We start from the raw sequence: 12,328 nt of genomic DNA on the forward strand, positions 1-12,328 counted from the left end.
TTTGTTAGTATGTTTGGTTTTGTTCTCTGTCTCCCCCTTTTAGACTGTGAGCCCACTGTTGGGTAGGGACTGTCTCTATATGTTGCCAATTTGTACTTCCCAAGCGCTTAGTACAGTGCTCTGCACATAGTAAGCGCTCAATAAATACGATTGATGATGATGACAGGGCACGGGCCTGGGAGTCACAAGGTTTGCTGCCATTTGTCTGCTGCATGGGGACAGGGCACGGGCCTGGGAGTCAAAAGGTTTGCTGCCATTTGCCTGCTGCATAGGGTTAGGGCACGGGCCTGGGAGTCACAAGGTTTGCTGCCATTTGTCTGCTGCATGACCTTGGGCGAGTCACTCAACTCCTCCGTGCCTCAGTTCCCTCATCTGCAAAATGGGGATGGAGACTGTGAGATTACGTCGGGTTTGCGTGCACTACCTAGTCTAGTTCAAGGGGCTTATTGCTGGTGTAGTTCAGAGGGTTAAAGGGGCCGTATTATGTCCCACGTCAGCCTCTCCTTGACTTCCACTGGGGGAAGGGAAGAGAAGGGAAGGGGAGCTCCATGTGGGACAGGGACTGTGTCCAACCCAATTTGCTTGTAACCACCCCAGTGCTTAGTACAGTGTCTGGCACATAGTAAATGCTTAACAAATTCCACAATTACTAATTATTGTTACATGGACTGTGTCCAAACTGAGTACTTTTTAACTATGTCAGTGCTTTGTACAGTACCTGGCATAAAGAGGGAAAGGAAGGGAAGAGAAGGGAAAAGGAAGGGAATGGAAGGGAAAAGGGAAGGGAAGGGAAAAGGGAAGGGAAGGGAAAAGGGAAGGGAAGGGAAGGGAAAAGAAGCAGCGTGGCTCAGTGGAAAGGGGCTGGGCTTTGGAGTCAGAGGTCATGGGTTCAAATCCCGGCTCCGCCAACTGTCAGCAGTGTGACTTTGGGCAAGTCACTTGACTTCTCTGGGCCTCAGTTCCCTCATCTGTAAAATGGGGATTAAGACTGTGAGCCCACCGTGGGACAACCTGATCACCTTGTAACCTCCCCAGAGTTTAGAACAGTGCTTTGCACACAGTAAGTGCTTAATAAATGCCATAAAAAAAGGGAAGAGAAGGGAAGGGAAGGGAAAAGGGAAGGGAAAACGGAAGGGAAAGGAAAAAGGGAAGGGAAAGGAAAAAGGGAAGGGAAAGGAATAAGGGAAGGGAAACGAAAAAGGGAAGGTAAAGGAAAAAGATAAGGGAAAGGAAAGGGGAAAGGGAAGGGAAGGGAAAAGGGAAGGGAAGGGAAAAGGGAAGGGAAGGGAAAAGAAGCAGCGTGGCTCAGTGGAAAGGGGCTGGGCTTTGGAGTCAGAGGTCATGGGCTCAAATCCCAGCTCCGCCAATTGTCAGCTGTGTGACTTTGGGCAAGTCACTTGACTTCTCTGGGCCTCAGTTACCTCATCTGTAAAATGGGGATTAAGACTGTGAGCCCCCCGTGGGACAACCTGATCACCTTGTAACCTCCCCAGAGTTGAGAACAGTGCTTTGCACACAGTAAGCGCTTAATAAATGCCATAGAAAAAAGGGAAGGGAAGGGAAAAAGGAAGGGGAAAGGGAAGGGGAAAGGGAAGGGAAAAGGGAAGGGAAAAGGAAGGGAAAGGAATAAGGGAAGGGAAAGGAATAAGGGAAGGGAAACGAAAAAGCAAAGGTAAAGGAAAAAGAGAAGGGAAAGGAAAAAGGGAAGGGAAAAGAAGAAGGGAAGGGAAGGGAAGGGAAGGAGCCCGTTGGGCTCAACTTTTGGGCTGGGATTTCCTAGGACGGGCCGCTAATATCCCGCCCCCGCGCCGCCCCGACCGGGAGAGGCCCAGGAGTCCGGGTCCTGCCAGGTAAGCGTTGTGGAAGCAAACTTCAACAGAAATCATGGTTTAAAAACCCAAGGAGCAGGACAACGTTTCCATTGCGGGATGGCGAACGAAGGGCGGCGCGAGGTTCGCCCTGGGCCCTAAGGGCCCTTAGGCAGCCCCGCCTCTTTATGGGGGGTGGGAGGGAAGCGAGCAATGAAGGCCCCTCGGGCCTCCGGTTGCGGCTCCCCGGAGCCTTTGTCTCCGCCGGGCCCGTCCCAGTTTATCCCAGCTCATCCCATCCCATCCCATCCCGGCCCCCGCGGAGAGTTGGAGCAAACGAAAGCGAAAGCGGCCCGGAGGATTGGGCGGCTGAGGGGGGCTCCTTCCCCGGGCGGAGGTCTGCTCCTCGCCGCCAACCCTGCGCCCGGGAAGCGGCTAAACCCCCTCCGGGTGGGCCCGGGCGGGCGGACAGAGCGGCGACCTCGACGAGGTGAGTTCAAATCAATCATCATCATCATCATCAATCGTATTTATTGAGCGCTTACTATGTGCAGAGCACTGTACTAAGCGCTTGGGAAGTACAAATTGGCAACATATAGAGACAGTCCCTACCCAACAGCGGGCTCACAGTCTAAAAGGGGGAGACAGAGAACAAAACCAAACATACTAACAAAATAAAATAAATAGAATAGGTATGTACAAGTAAAATAAATCAATCAATCGTATTTATTGAGCGCTTACTGTGTGCAGAGCACTGTACTAAGCGCTTGGGAAGTACAAGTCGGCAACATATAGAGACAGTCCCTACCCAACAGTGGGCTCATCCACCCAGCAGACTGAGCCCCCTTTTTCCTCGCCTCCTCCCTCTCCCCACAGCACCTGTACATATATTTGTACAGATTTAGTACTCTGTTTTACTTGTACATATTTACTATTCTATTTATTTTGTTTGTTAATGATAGTAATGATGATGGCGTTTATTAAGCGCTTACTGTGTGCAAAGCACTGTTTTAAGCGCAGGGGAGGTTACAAGGTGATCAGGTTGTCCCACGGGGGGCTCACAGTCCTAATCCCCATTTTGCAGATGAGAGAACTGAGGCACAGAGAAGTTGTGACTTGCCCAAAGTCACACAGACAATTGGCAGGGCCGGGATTTGAACCCCTGACCTCTGACTCCAATATTTGTTCTGACGACTTTGACACCCGTCTACATGTTTTGTTTTGTTGTCTATCTCCCCCTTCTAGACTGTGAGCCCGTTGTTGGGGAGGGACCGTCTCTATATGTTGCCGACTTTGTATTTCCCAAGCGCTTAGTACAGTGCTCTGCACACAATAAGCGTTCAATAAATATGATTGAATGAATGAATCACTCTCCACAGAAGGTGCACCTCCTCCAGGAGGCCCTCCCAGACTAAGCCCCCTTTCCTCAGTTCCCCCTCCCTTCCACGTCCCCTCGACTCGCTAAACCCACGTGGCTCAGAGGAAATAATAATAATAATGATAATAATGACATTTATTAAGCGCTTAGAGCCCGGGCTTGGGAGTCAGATGTCGTGGGTTCTCATCCCAGCTCCGCCATTTGTCAGCTGTGTGACCTTGGGTAAGTCACTTAACTAAGAAGCAGCATGGCTCACTGGAAAGAGCACGGGATTTGGAGTTAAAGGTCGTAGGTTCAGATCCCGGCTCCGCCACACGTCTGTTGTGTGACCTTGGGCAAGTCACTTAACTTCTCTGAGCCTCAGTTACCTTATCTGTAAAATGGGGATTAAGACTGTGAGCCCCGCGGGGGACAACCTGATCACCTTGTATCCCCCCCAGTGCTTAGAACAGTTCTTTGCACATAGTAAGCGCTTAACAAATACCATTATTATTATTATTATTATTATTCTCTGGGCCTCAGTTCCCTCATCTGTAAAATGGGGATTAAGACTGTGAGCCCCACGTGGGACAACCTGATCACCTTGTATACCCCCCAGTGCTTAGAACAGTGCTTTGCACATAGTGCTTAACAAATACCATTATTATTATCGTTATTATTATTATTACTCTCTGGGCCTCAGTTCCCTCATCTGTAAAATGGGGATTAAGACTGTGAGCCCCACGTGGGACACCCTGATTACCTTGTATCCCCCCAGCGCTGAGAACAGTGCTTGGCACATAGCGCTTAACAAATGCCATCGTTATTATTATTATTAATAAATACGATTGAATAAATGAATGAACTTTTCCTGCTCCTGAGCGTGGCCCCGGGGCTTTGCACCCCAGAGGAGCCTTTCTTTCCCGCCCTCCCTCTCCTTCTTCCCCCCCACCCCCACCCCGCCCCGACCCTTGAGCCCCCAAATTAGCACCGCCAGGGCCCAAAACACGGTCGCGGGTGGACAGCCTGGGATCCCGGGTCACCGGAAGGGTCTCACCTGGTTATACCAAGAAATGAGCCTCCTCCAGCCTGCCCTCCGTGGTCTACGAAGCCCCTGGCTTGCTGGGGAAGCTCCCTAAATTCGGTTCTGATGCAACGCGGGAGTTTTGTTCCATAATTACCTTGTGTTGCAGGGAAAGTGCATTCTAATAATCGTTGATTCAAGTAAAACTCACAGGTTAGTGGGTTGATGATTGTAAGGCACCACCAAGACTGATACTTTTCTAAACTAATATCTATAACAGTAATTATTATGATACTTAATAATAATGATGGTACTTATTAAGCGCCTGTTATGTACTTATTAAGCACTGGGTTAGATACAGAGTAATTAGGTTGTCCCACGTGGGGCTCACAGGAGTAATCCCCATTCTACAGATGAGGTAACTGAGGCACAGAGAAGTGAAGTTATTTGCCCAAGGTCACACAGCAGACAAGTGTTTTGTCTTCTTGTCCGCCTCCCCCCTTCTAGACTGTGAGCCTGTTGTTGGGTAGGGACTGTCTGTGTATGTTGCCGGCTTGTACTTCACAAGCGCGTAGTACAGTGTTCTGCACACAGTAAGCACTAAATAAATGCTACTGAATGGATGAATGAAAGTGGCGGAGCCGGAATTAGAACCCGCATCCTCTACCTCTCAAGCCCAGCTCTTGCCACTATGCCACGCTGGTTGTTAAATGCTTACTATGTGCCAATCATTGTTCTAAGCGCCGGGGTAGATACAGGGTAATCAGGATGGATGCAAACCCTGTCCCACGTGGGGCTCACACTCTTAATCCCCATTTTACAGATGAGGTCACTGAGGCCCAGAGAAGTGAAGTCACTTGCCCAAGGTCATACTACAGACATGTGGCGGAGCTAGGATTAGAACCCATCACCTCCTCCAGGAGGCCTTCCCAGACTGAGCCCCCTCCTTCCTCTCCCCCTCCTCCTCCTCCCCATCCCCCGCACCTTACCTCCTTCCCCTCCCCACAGCACTTGTTTATATGTTTGTACATAGTTATTACTCTATTTATTTTATTTGAACATATTCTATTTTATTTTGTTAATATGTTTTGTTTTGTTCTCTGTCTCCCCCTTCTAGACTGTGAGCCCACTGTTGGGTAGGGACCGTCTCTATATGTTGCCAACTTGTACTTCCCAAGCGCTTAGTACAGTGCTGTGCACACAGTAAGCGCTCAATAAATATGATTGAATTGAATGACCTTCTGACTCCTAGGCTTTTGCTCTATCCACTAAGCCAAGCTGCTATATTATCATTACATCCATCCATCGGTCATATTTATTGAGAGCTTACTATGTGCAGAACTCTAAGCGCTTGGGAAACTATAACAGAATTAGCAGACAGGTTCCCTGCCTATAATGAGTTTACAGTTCAGAATGCATTAGGCTGCTGTCACTTAGTAATTTCACTGCATTAAGTACCGTAAAGTTGCAAAACCACCAAGAAACACAAAGCCCTGAATGGCCCAGGGCAATAAGACAGAGGCTAGGAAATGTAGCAACATCACACCTCAACCAACAACACACACATGCACAACCGTTTCATCCTACACTGAATCTGACTTGTGTCTACTAGTTTATAACGGAACAGACTCGTGTTGTGGCAAGAACATTCCCTAATATATCATTCTCTGATACATGCAGTTCTACCCATAACAGGGTGTTTTCGATCCACATTTGAGCTCGAATGCGATTAGGGAAAGTTCTTTGGACAAGACGATCTTGTCTGGGATCAGTGTGCTGCCTGATTGAAGAAACTGCTTGTGTGCGTGTGATCAGCATAGGAATGTGTGCTTACTCCAGCCCAAGGTTTCCTTAATGCAAGGTTTCACAAGAACAAACCGCACATTCTAGGGGAACTAGATACACTTACACAGTGGCAGAAATGACTAATTCTTGTGCCTGCCCATACAGCAGAGGCCTCAGATCTGTTCTGGGGGTTCAACTCTACAGGGAGGTCCAGAGTTGGGATGACTCTATCAACAGCTTGTTGATACACACAGAACTTGTGTGTATTTGTACATATTTATTACTCTATTTTGTTAATGATGTGTCTATATCTATAATTCTATTTATTCTGATGGTATTGAAGTCTGTCTACTTATTTTGTGGTGTTGTCTGTCTCCCCCTTCTAGACTGTGAGCCTGTTGTTGGGTAGGGACCGACCGTCTCTATATGTTGCCAAATTGTACTTCCCAAGCGCCTAGTACACAGTAAGCGCTCAATGAATACGATTGAATGAATGAACATAAAATCCTCATCTTCCCTCCTAAATCTACTTTTCCATCACAATTAATGCCATCTTCTCCATCTCTCAAGCCCATAACCTTGCTGTTATCCATGACTTCTTTTTTCAATCCCCATACTCAATCTATTGACAAATTCTGTCAATTTTTCCTCTACAGCATTTTCAGACTCGGCTGTAATTATTTTATGTTGTACTCTCCCAAATGCTTAGTACAGGGCTCTGCACACAGTAAGCGCTCAATAAATACCTTTGATTGTCCTTTTACTCGCCACCCTAAAGGTCAACATATTGGTCCAAGTATTTATCGTAGCTCAGCTCGACCGGTACATCAGCCTCCTTGCTGATTTCCCTGCTTCGTCAACCCAACTCTCCAGTCCGTACTTCACTCTGCTGTGACTGTCATTTTTCCAAAGCATCATTCCCCATCTTGAAAGCCCTTCTGAAGTCACACCTCCTCCAGACAGCCTTCCCCAATTAATTTCTAATCTCCCTAGATAATATCCCCACCCCAGCTCCCAGTGCCACCTAAGCACTGTGAATGCCAAACCACCTGTAACACAACCCTATTATTTAAGCAGTAACTCATTTTTTTATTCCCTTTTCCTCCTCCTTCCTGCTTGTAAACTATTTTAGTGTCTGCCTCCCCCATTAGATGATAATCTCCTGTATTATTTTATTCATATGGTACTTGTTAAGCACTATATGCCAAGTACTGTACTAAGAGCTGGGATGGACATAAGGTAATCAGATGGTTCCACACAGGGCTCACAGTCTAAGTAGAAGGGAGTAAAATATAATCCCTATTTTACAGATGAGGTAACTGAGGCACAGAGAAGTTAAGTTATTTGACCAAGGTCACACAGCAGACAAGCGGTAGAGCTGGGATTAGAACCCAGGGTCTCTGACTCCTAGGTCCTGCTTATGGGCAGGGATTATGTTTAACTCTACAGTACCTTTCCAAGTGCTTAGTACAGTGCTGTGTGCTCAGTAGATACTCCGTACATTCTGCTAATTAGGCAATGTTTTGATAGGCAGGAACGTGGTACTTTCTGGCCCAGCATTTGACTTGTGTTAATAGGCAATAATAGCAGCACGTGGATCTTTTTGGGGAAAATTTACAGCTGAGAAATTCCAGTACATAGTCAAGGTCACAGAAAATACACCCAGTGCTTTGCAGATAGGATGCTTCTCACTTGACTATTCTGTTGGACATTTTTGAAGGCCCCTTGTACTCGTTCCTTTTCCTCTCCCTCCCACAGAATTAATTCTAGGCTGTGCCGTTTGTGAACCTGCTGAAATTTTGCAAAGGGATCAGGTAGATTTGAATGTAAAGTTTGGCAAGAATGGCAGGTAGGTTCCTCGTGTTCAAAAGCCATTGCCTTTCTCCACAACTTGCCTAGATAGGGAGCTCACATCTTTAAACCAAAAAGCCCAGCAGCAGTAGTGAGTCTGAGTCTGCAGTAGATGACTAGAAGGGTGGGACACCTTCTTGCTGAAATTTATAGAGAGTGTGAATGTTCTTCAGTTACTCAGGGCCTTTAGATGAACTTTTTTATGGTAATTTGTTAAACGCTGAGGTTAATACAAGCTAATCAGGTTGGACACAGTTCATGTCCCATGTGGGGCTCACAGTCTTTATCCTCATTTTACAGATGAGGTAACTTAGGCCCAGAGAAATGAAGTGACTTGCCCAAGGTCACCCAACAGACAAGTGGGGAGCCGGAATTAGAACCCAGATCCTTCTGACTCCCAGGTCTGACTCCCATGGTCTATCCATTTGGCCAGGCTGCTATGGAAATATCGGCAGCAATTCTGCTTCCCTAAGAACCTTATCTTGGAGCAGGGTGGAGGAAGTGTTTTGGAATTGGAAACTGAAGGGATTTCCACTGCAGCAGAGTTAAAACAAATCTGTTTTGTCTTGGCTTACTCCAAAGATAGATTCAAGAGCTCTAGGTTAAACAGAAAACAAAATCATAGTTAAAGTGAATGCTTGGGAGCTTCCCGCGGGCAAGTTGAGAAGCAGCATGGAGTAATGGATAGAGCACAGGCCTTGGAGTCAGAGGGTCATGGGTTCTAATCCCAGCTCTACCATTTGTCTGCTGTGTGACCTTGGGCAAGTCACTTAACTTCTCTGGGCCGCAGTTACCCCATCTGTAAAAAATGGGTATTGAGTGTCAGCCCAATGTGGAACAGGGACTGTGACAAACCTGATTAACTTGTATCTACTTCAGTGTTTAGAACAGTGCTTGGCACATAGTAAGCGCTTACAAATACCATAATAATAATTATTATTGTTATTTCAGGTTCCAGAAAATACTGCTGTCAGATGCAGCCCGGGCCAGCAGAGGTGGATTTGGGGGTCTCCGGAACATTCCAGAGAGAGCGATTGGAGAATGATTTGAGGTGAGGGATAAAAATGTTAAGAGATGCCTCAGACCCCCTGGTCTTTTCTTTCAAAATTACTCAAAATCCCTTTGGCTAAACACTGTTTTCTCAGCTGGAGGTTCAGGATACACCCCTGAGGCTGGGGAAGGGGTTGTGCCTGGTGACTGTGTGGCTTAACAGTAAGTCTTCCTCCTGGATCCTCATGGCCTCTTTCCTAGCCATTACACTCACCCCAACCCCTCCCAGCTTGGCTCGTCTCTAGACCAAACCACCCTTTTGCTGTCCTTAAAATGAGCAACTGTGACTTCAGAGTCTAATGGGGGAACTTAGATTCTGTACTTCTGGAAAACTCTGGCTAATATCTTTCTTTTTCACCATCTTCCCTCCAACTTGAGCTAATAAATCCCTGAAGTATGATCTTAGCCTGAGCGACACAGGTGTTCTTGGAGGACTGAGAAGGTAAGGCAGTTTCTCTACCGTGCTGCCTCTTACTGGTTAGAGCCTCCAACATTAAAATGCAAAAGCAACTTATGTGCCTCCTGTGATTTGGGAGGGACCGTACTGCATTTGCACACATCATCTGTGGTCTGTTATCTACATGTAGTTTCCTTGGTCTTGTCGAATCATTCTTGGTTCTGGACCCTGGAGTGGAGAGTGATTGAAATAATCCTTAGTGATCAAGTCCACAGTGCCCAGGGCTGCCCTTGTTTTCTAAAATGTTTTATTTCAGACAATAAATGTTTGTGCTTATTCCACAAAAAGCTGTTTTAAATATCCTTTCTTTCCCTTCCCAAAATGGAGCCAGGTTGAGAATTGGGCCTCTAATGGCTGAAGATACCAGAGTGAGTCTTGCTGCTCCCCTTTGTACGCCAGCCCTGAATACCTCGGATCGAGCCCTGACAGTGTAAGAAGCCCTTATCGGTTTTCCTCCCTATGCAGAGGTTCCTCGCTGCACACGGCCAGATTCCCAGGGCAAGAGAATTTGTCAGGGATTGAATTTGCTCTAGCTTTTCTCCCTGCTAGAGGGTGAGAGGCTGCAGAACTCTTCCCTAGCACCTTGCTTTTCCAGTTCACTGCTTTTCAGATCCTCATGACTACTGCGGCTGATGGTTGTAATGTTAAAGGCATGGGAACCGTGAAGATGTGGGTGAAGTCGAAACTAGACTGTGAGCTCCTTGTGGGCAGGGAATGTGCCTACCAACTCTGTTACATTGTCCTCTCCCAAGCTCTTAGTACAGTGCTCTGCATACGGTAAGCACTCAATGGATGCACGACATGGTCTAGTGGATAGAGCGGGGGCCTGGGAATCTGAAGGACATGGGTTCTAATTCTGTCTCCCTGCTGTGTGACCTTAGGCAAGTCACTTCACTTCTCTGTGCCTCAGTTACCTCATCTGTAAAATGGGGATTAACCTGTGAGTCCTATATGGGACAGGAACTGTGTCCAATCAGATTATCCTGTATCCACCTCAGCAAAGTGCCTGGAATATAGTAAGTGCTTAACAAATACCACAACTATGATTATTATATGGATTGATCAATGGAAAGAAAAACCGAAGCAAAAGGATCCGCGGGTCTGGAGAGAGCTGTTTGAGGGGCAAGGAGAGTGGGTAGCAAGCGGAGTTATGTTGCTTTGGGTTTTTTTTTTTCCTCTCACCCAGGGAAAACTGAGGTGTGAAGAGGAGGTCCCAATGGAAGAGCAAGGCTTGGACCCCGGAGCTCTTGGGATGACTGGGCCGGCCCCCTTAGCCCATGGCCGAGGAGCGAGGTACTCGGAGGCTTGGGAGTACTTCCACTTGGCCTCGGCCCGCTCGGGGCACCCGGCCAGTCAGTATGCCACCTGCCGACTCTGTGGCAAGCAGGTCAGCCGGGGCCCAGGCTTCAACGTGGGGACGACGGCCCTTTGGAAGCACCTGAAGAGCATGCACAAGCAAGAGCTGGAGAAGAGCGGGCGGCGGCAGAGCAGGCTGCACCTGGAAGTGGCCGCCCCCGCCCTTGCCCTCCCGCAGCCCTCGCCCGGGGCGGAGGGGGACTGGGGCCGGCTGGTGGAGCAGATGGGCGCCCTGGCTGCGCGGGCAAGCCAGCGGGAGCGGGAGGTGGAGAGGCGCGAGCGGGAGATAGAGCAGCGGGAGCGGGTGGCAGAGCGGCGTGAATGGGCGGTGGAGTGGCGTGAGCAGGCGGTGGAGTTGAGGAGGAGGGCCGTCGAGGAGGAGGAGCGGGCCTTGGCCAAAAAGATGCAAGACCTCCACGTGGAGGAGGAGGAGCTGCAGGCCCGGCTGCTGGAGGCATGCAGGAGAGAGACCGCGTTGGCTGCAGCCTCTGCCCCTCTGCCAGCGCCCGTCAAAGAGGAGGAGGAAGAGGACGATGACAACAGCAGGGAAAGCCACTTAGTAACCAAAGTTCATTTTTAGCCTGGCCTCAGCCAAAGCTGAACCAAAGGCGGTCTCTCTGCTCCCCACTAAAGGACTAGTGGCCGTGTTTTGTGTACTGAACGTTTCAGTCCTTTCACCCTTGTCTGACGTCGGCCATTGAGTTGACAGTGGAATGTGCCCGGTCTCCCTGGCCACTTCCGAAGGGAGCAGTGGGCAGTGCCTGGGTCTTCATGAGGGGAGGCCAATCTTGCTGACCATCACGACGGGCGAGGCCCACCCAGAAAGGTGCTCCACTGCACAGAGGAACTGCTGCTGAGCTAGAGATATGAGCAACTCCTGGGTGGTTTTTATAGGTCGGAAACTTTGTCCCCAACCGCAGGTACCATTCTCATGCTCTGCACCGCTCCAGAGACAGCTGGCTCCTGGCAGGGCCGCTGGGGGTGTGATTAAAGCATTCTGCTGCGATGGGGTTGGGTTTGAACCCGAGCCAGCAGCAGTAGCAGCAACAGCAGCAGCATTTTATATGGTTTCCTAATTCAGAACCTTTTCACAGCATGGGTACTGTACATATCTTTATACAATCATATGTGTTTACCATTGTCAACCTCAAGCTGTTTGGGTAAATTTTGTACAATCCCGACACTGTGTCCTGTACTGTTAAATTAAAGAACGTGGTTTAAGCTTTGTTTTGGCCAGGTTGAAGCCTTCTCCAGGACCAGAGTCGCCAGAATCTAGGTTTATTATCTGGAGAATTGACCACTTCTGTTATCTTTTTGTCATCTGTGCCCTCTTTTGTTAAACTTTTTCACTATGTGCTGAGCACTGTATTAAACACTGGGTTAGATGCAAGATAATCAGGAGATTGGACACAGTGCCTGTCCCACATGAGGATCACAGTCTAATCAATCAATCAGTGGTATTTATTCGCCGATTGCTCTGAGGAGGAGGTGGCTTTATGTGGCTTAGAACTTTGGAAAAGATCGGGAGGCAGAGAGGAAGGATCCTATGTTGGTCCTGGGGATGGTGGTGAGGCAGTTCTGGCTGTAAAACCCTTATCACATGGGGCAGTTGGAGTATTAAATATGATATTTTCCTTTGA

The 12,328-nt window shown here is 48.3% G+C and overlaps 1 protein-coding gene, 1 non-coding gene and 1 pseudogene across 5 annotated transcripts; 2 read left to right on the forward strand and 1 right to left on the reverse strand.

Annotated features, from left to right (window-relative positions):
• The window catches only part of LOC119944563, a 23,990-nt pseudogene extending 22,104 nt beyond the window's left edge, over positions 1-1,886 (reverse strand).
• On the forward strand, positions 1,805-12,328 carry ZBED3 (zinc finger BED-type containing 3). Of its 4 annotated transcripts, XM_038765948.1 has the most exons (4): positions 2,051-2,298; positions 8,777-8,876; positions 9,664-9,762; positions 10,519-12,328. In XM_038765948.1, exon 4 carries the CDS (start codon positions 10,549-10,551, stop codon positions 11,266-11,268), a length of 720 nt encoding a protein of 239 aa, XP_038621876.1. In that variant the 5' UTR covers positions 2,051-2,298; positions 8,777-8,876; positions 9,664-9,762; positions 10,519-10,548; the 3' UTR covers positions 11,269-12,328. The 4 variants fall into 4 exon arrangements, with proteins under 4 accessions (XP_038621877.1, XP_038621876.1, XP_038621875.1 ...); XM_038765949.1 differs by lacking the exon at positions 2,051-2,298 and adding an exon at positions 1,805-1,850 and having other exon boundaries at positions 8,777-9,762; XM_038765947.1 differs by having other exon boundaries at positions 8,777-9,762.
• On the forward strand, positions 9,303-9,438 carry LOC119944964. The gene has a single exon (XR_005456103.1). It is a non-coding gene; the product is annotated as a small nucleolar RNA SNORA47 (small nucleolar RNA).

Source organism: Tachyglossus aculeatus, chromosome 23 (genome assembly GCF_015852505.1).
Source record: "Tachyglossus aculeatus isolate mTacAcu1 chromosome 23, mTacAcu1.pri, whole genome shotgun sequence".
Lineage (NCBI taxonomy): Eukaryota > Metazoa > Chordata > Mammalia > Monotremata > Tachyglossidae > Tachyglossus > Tachyglossus aculeatus.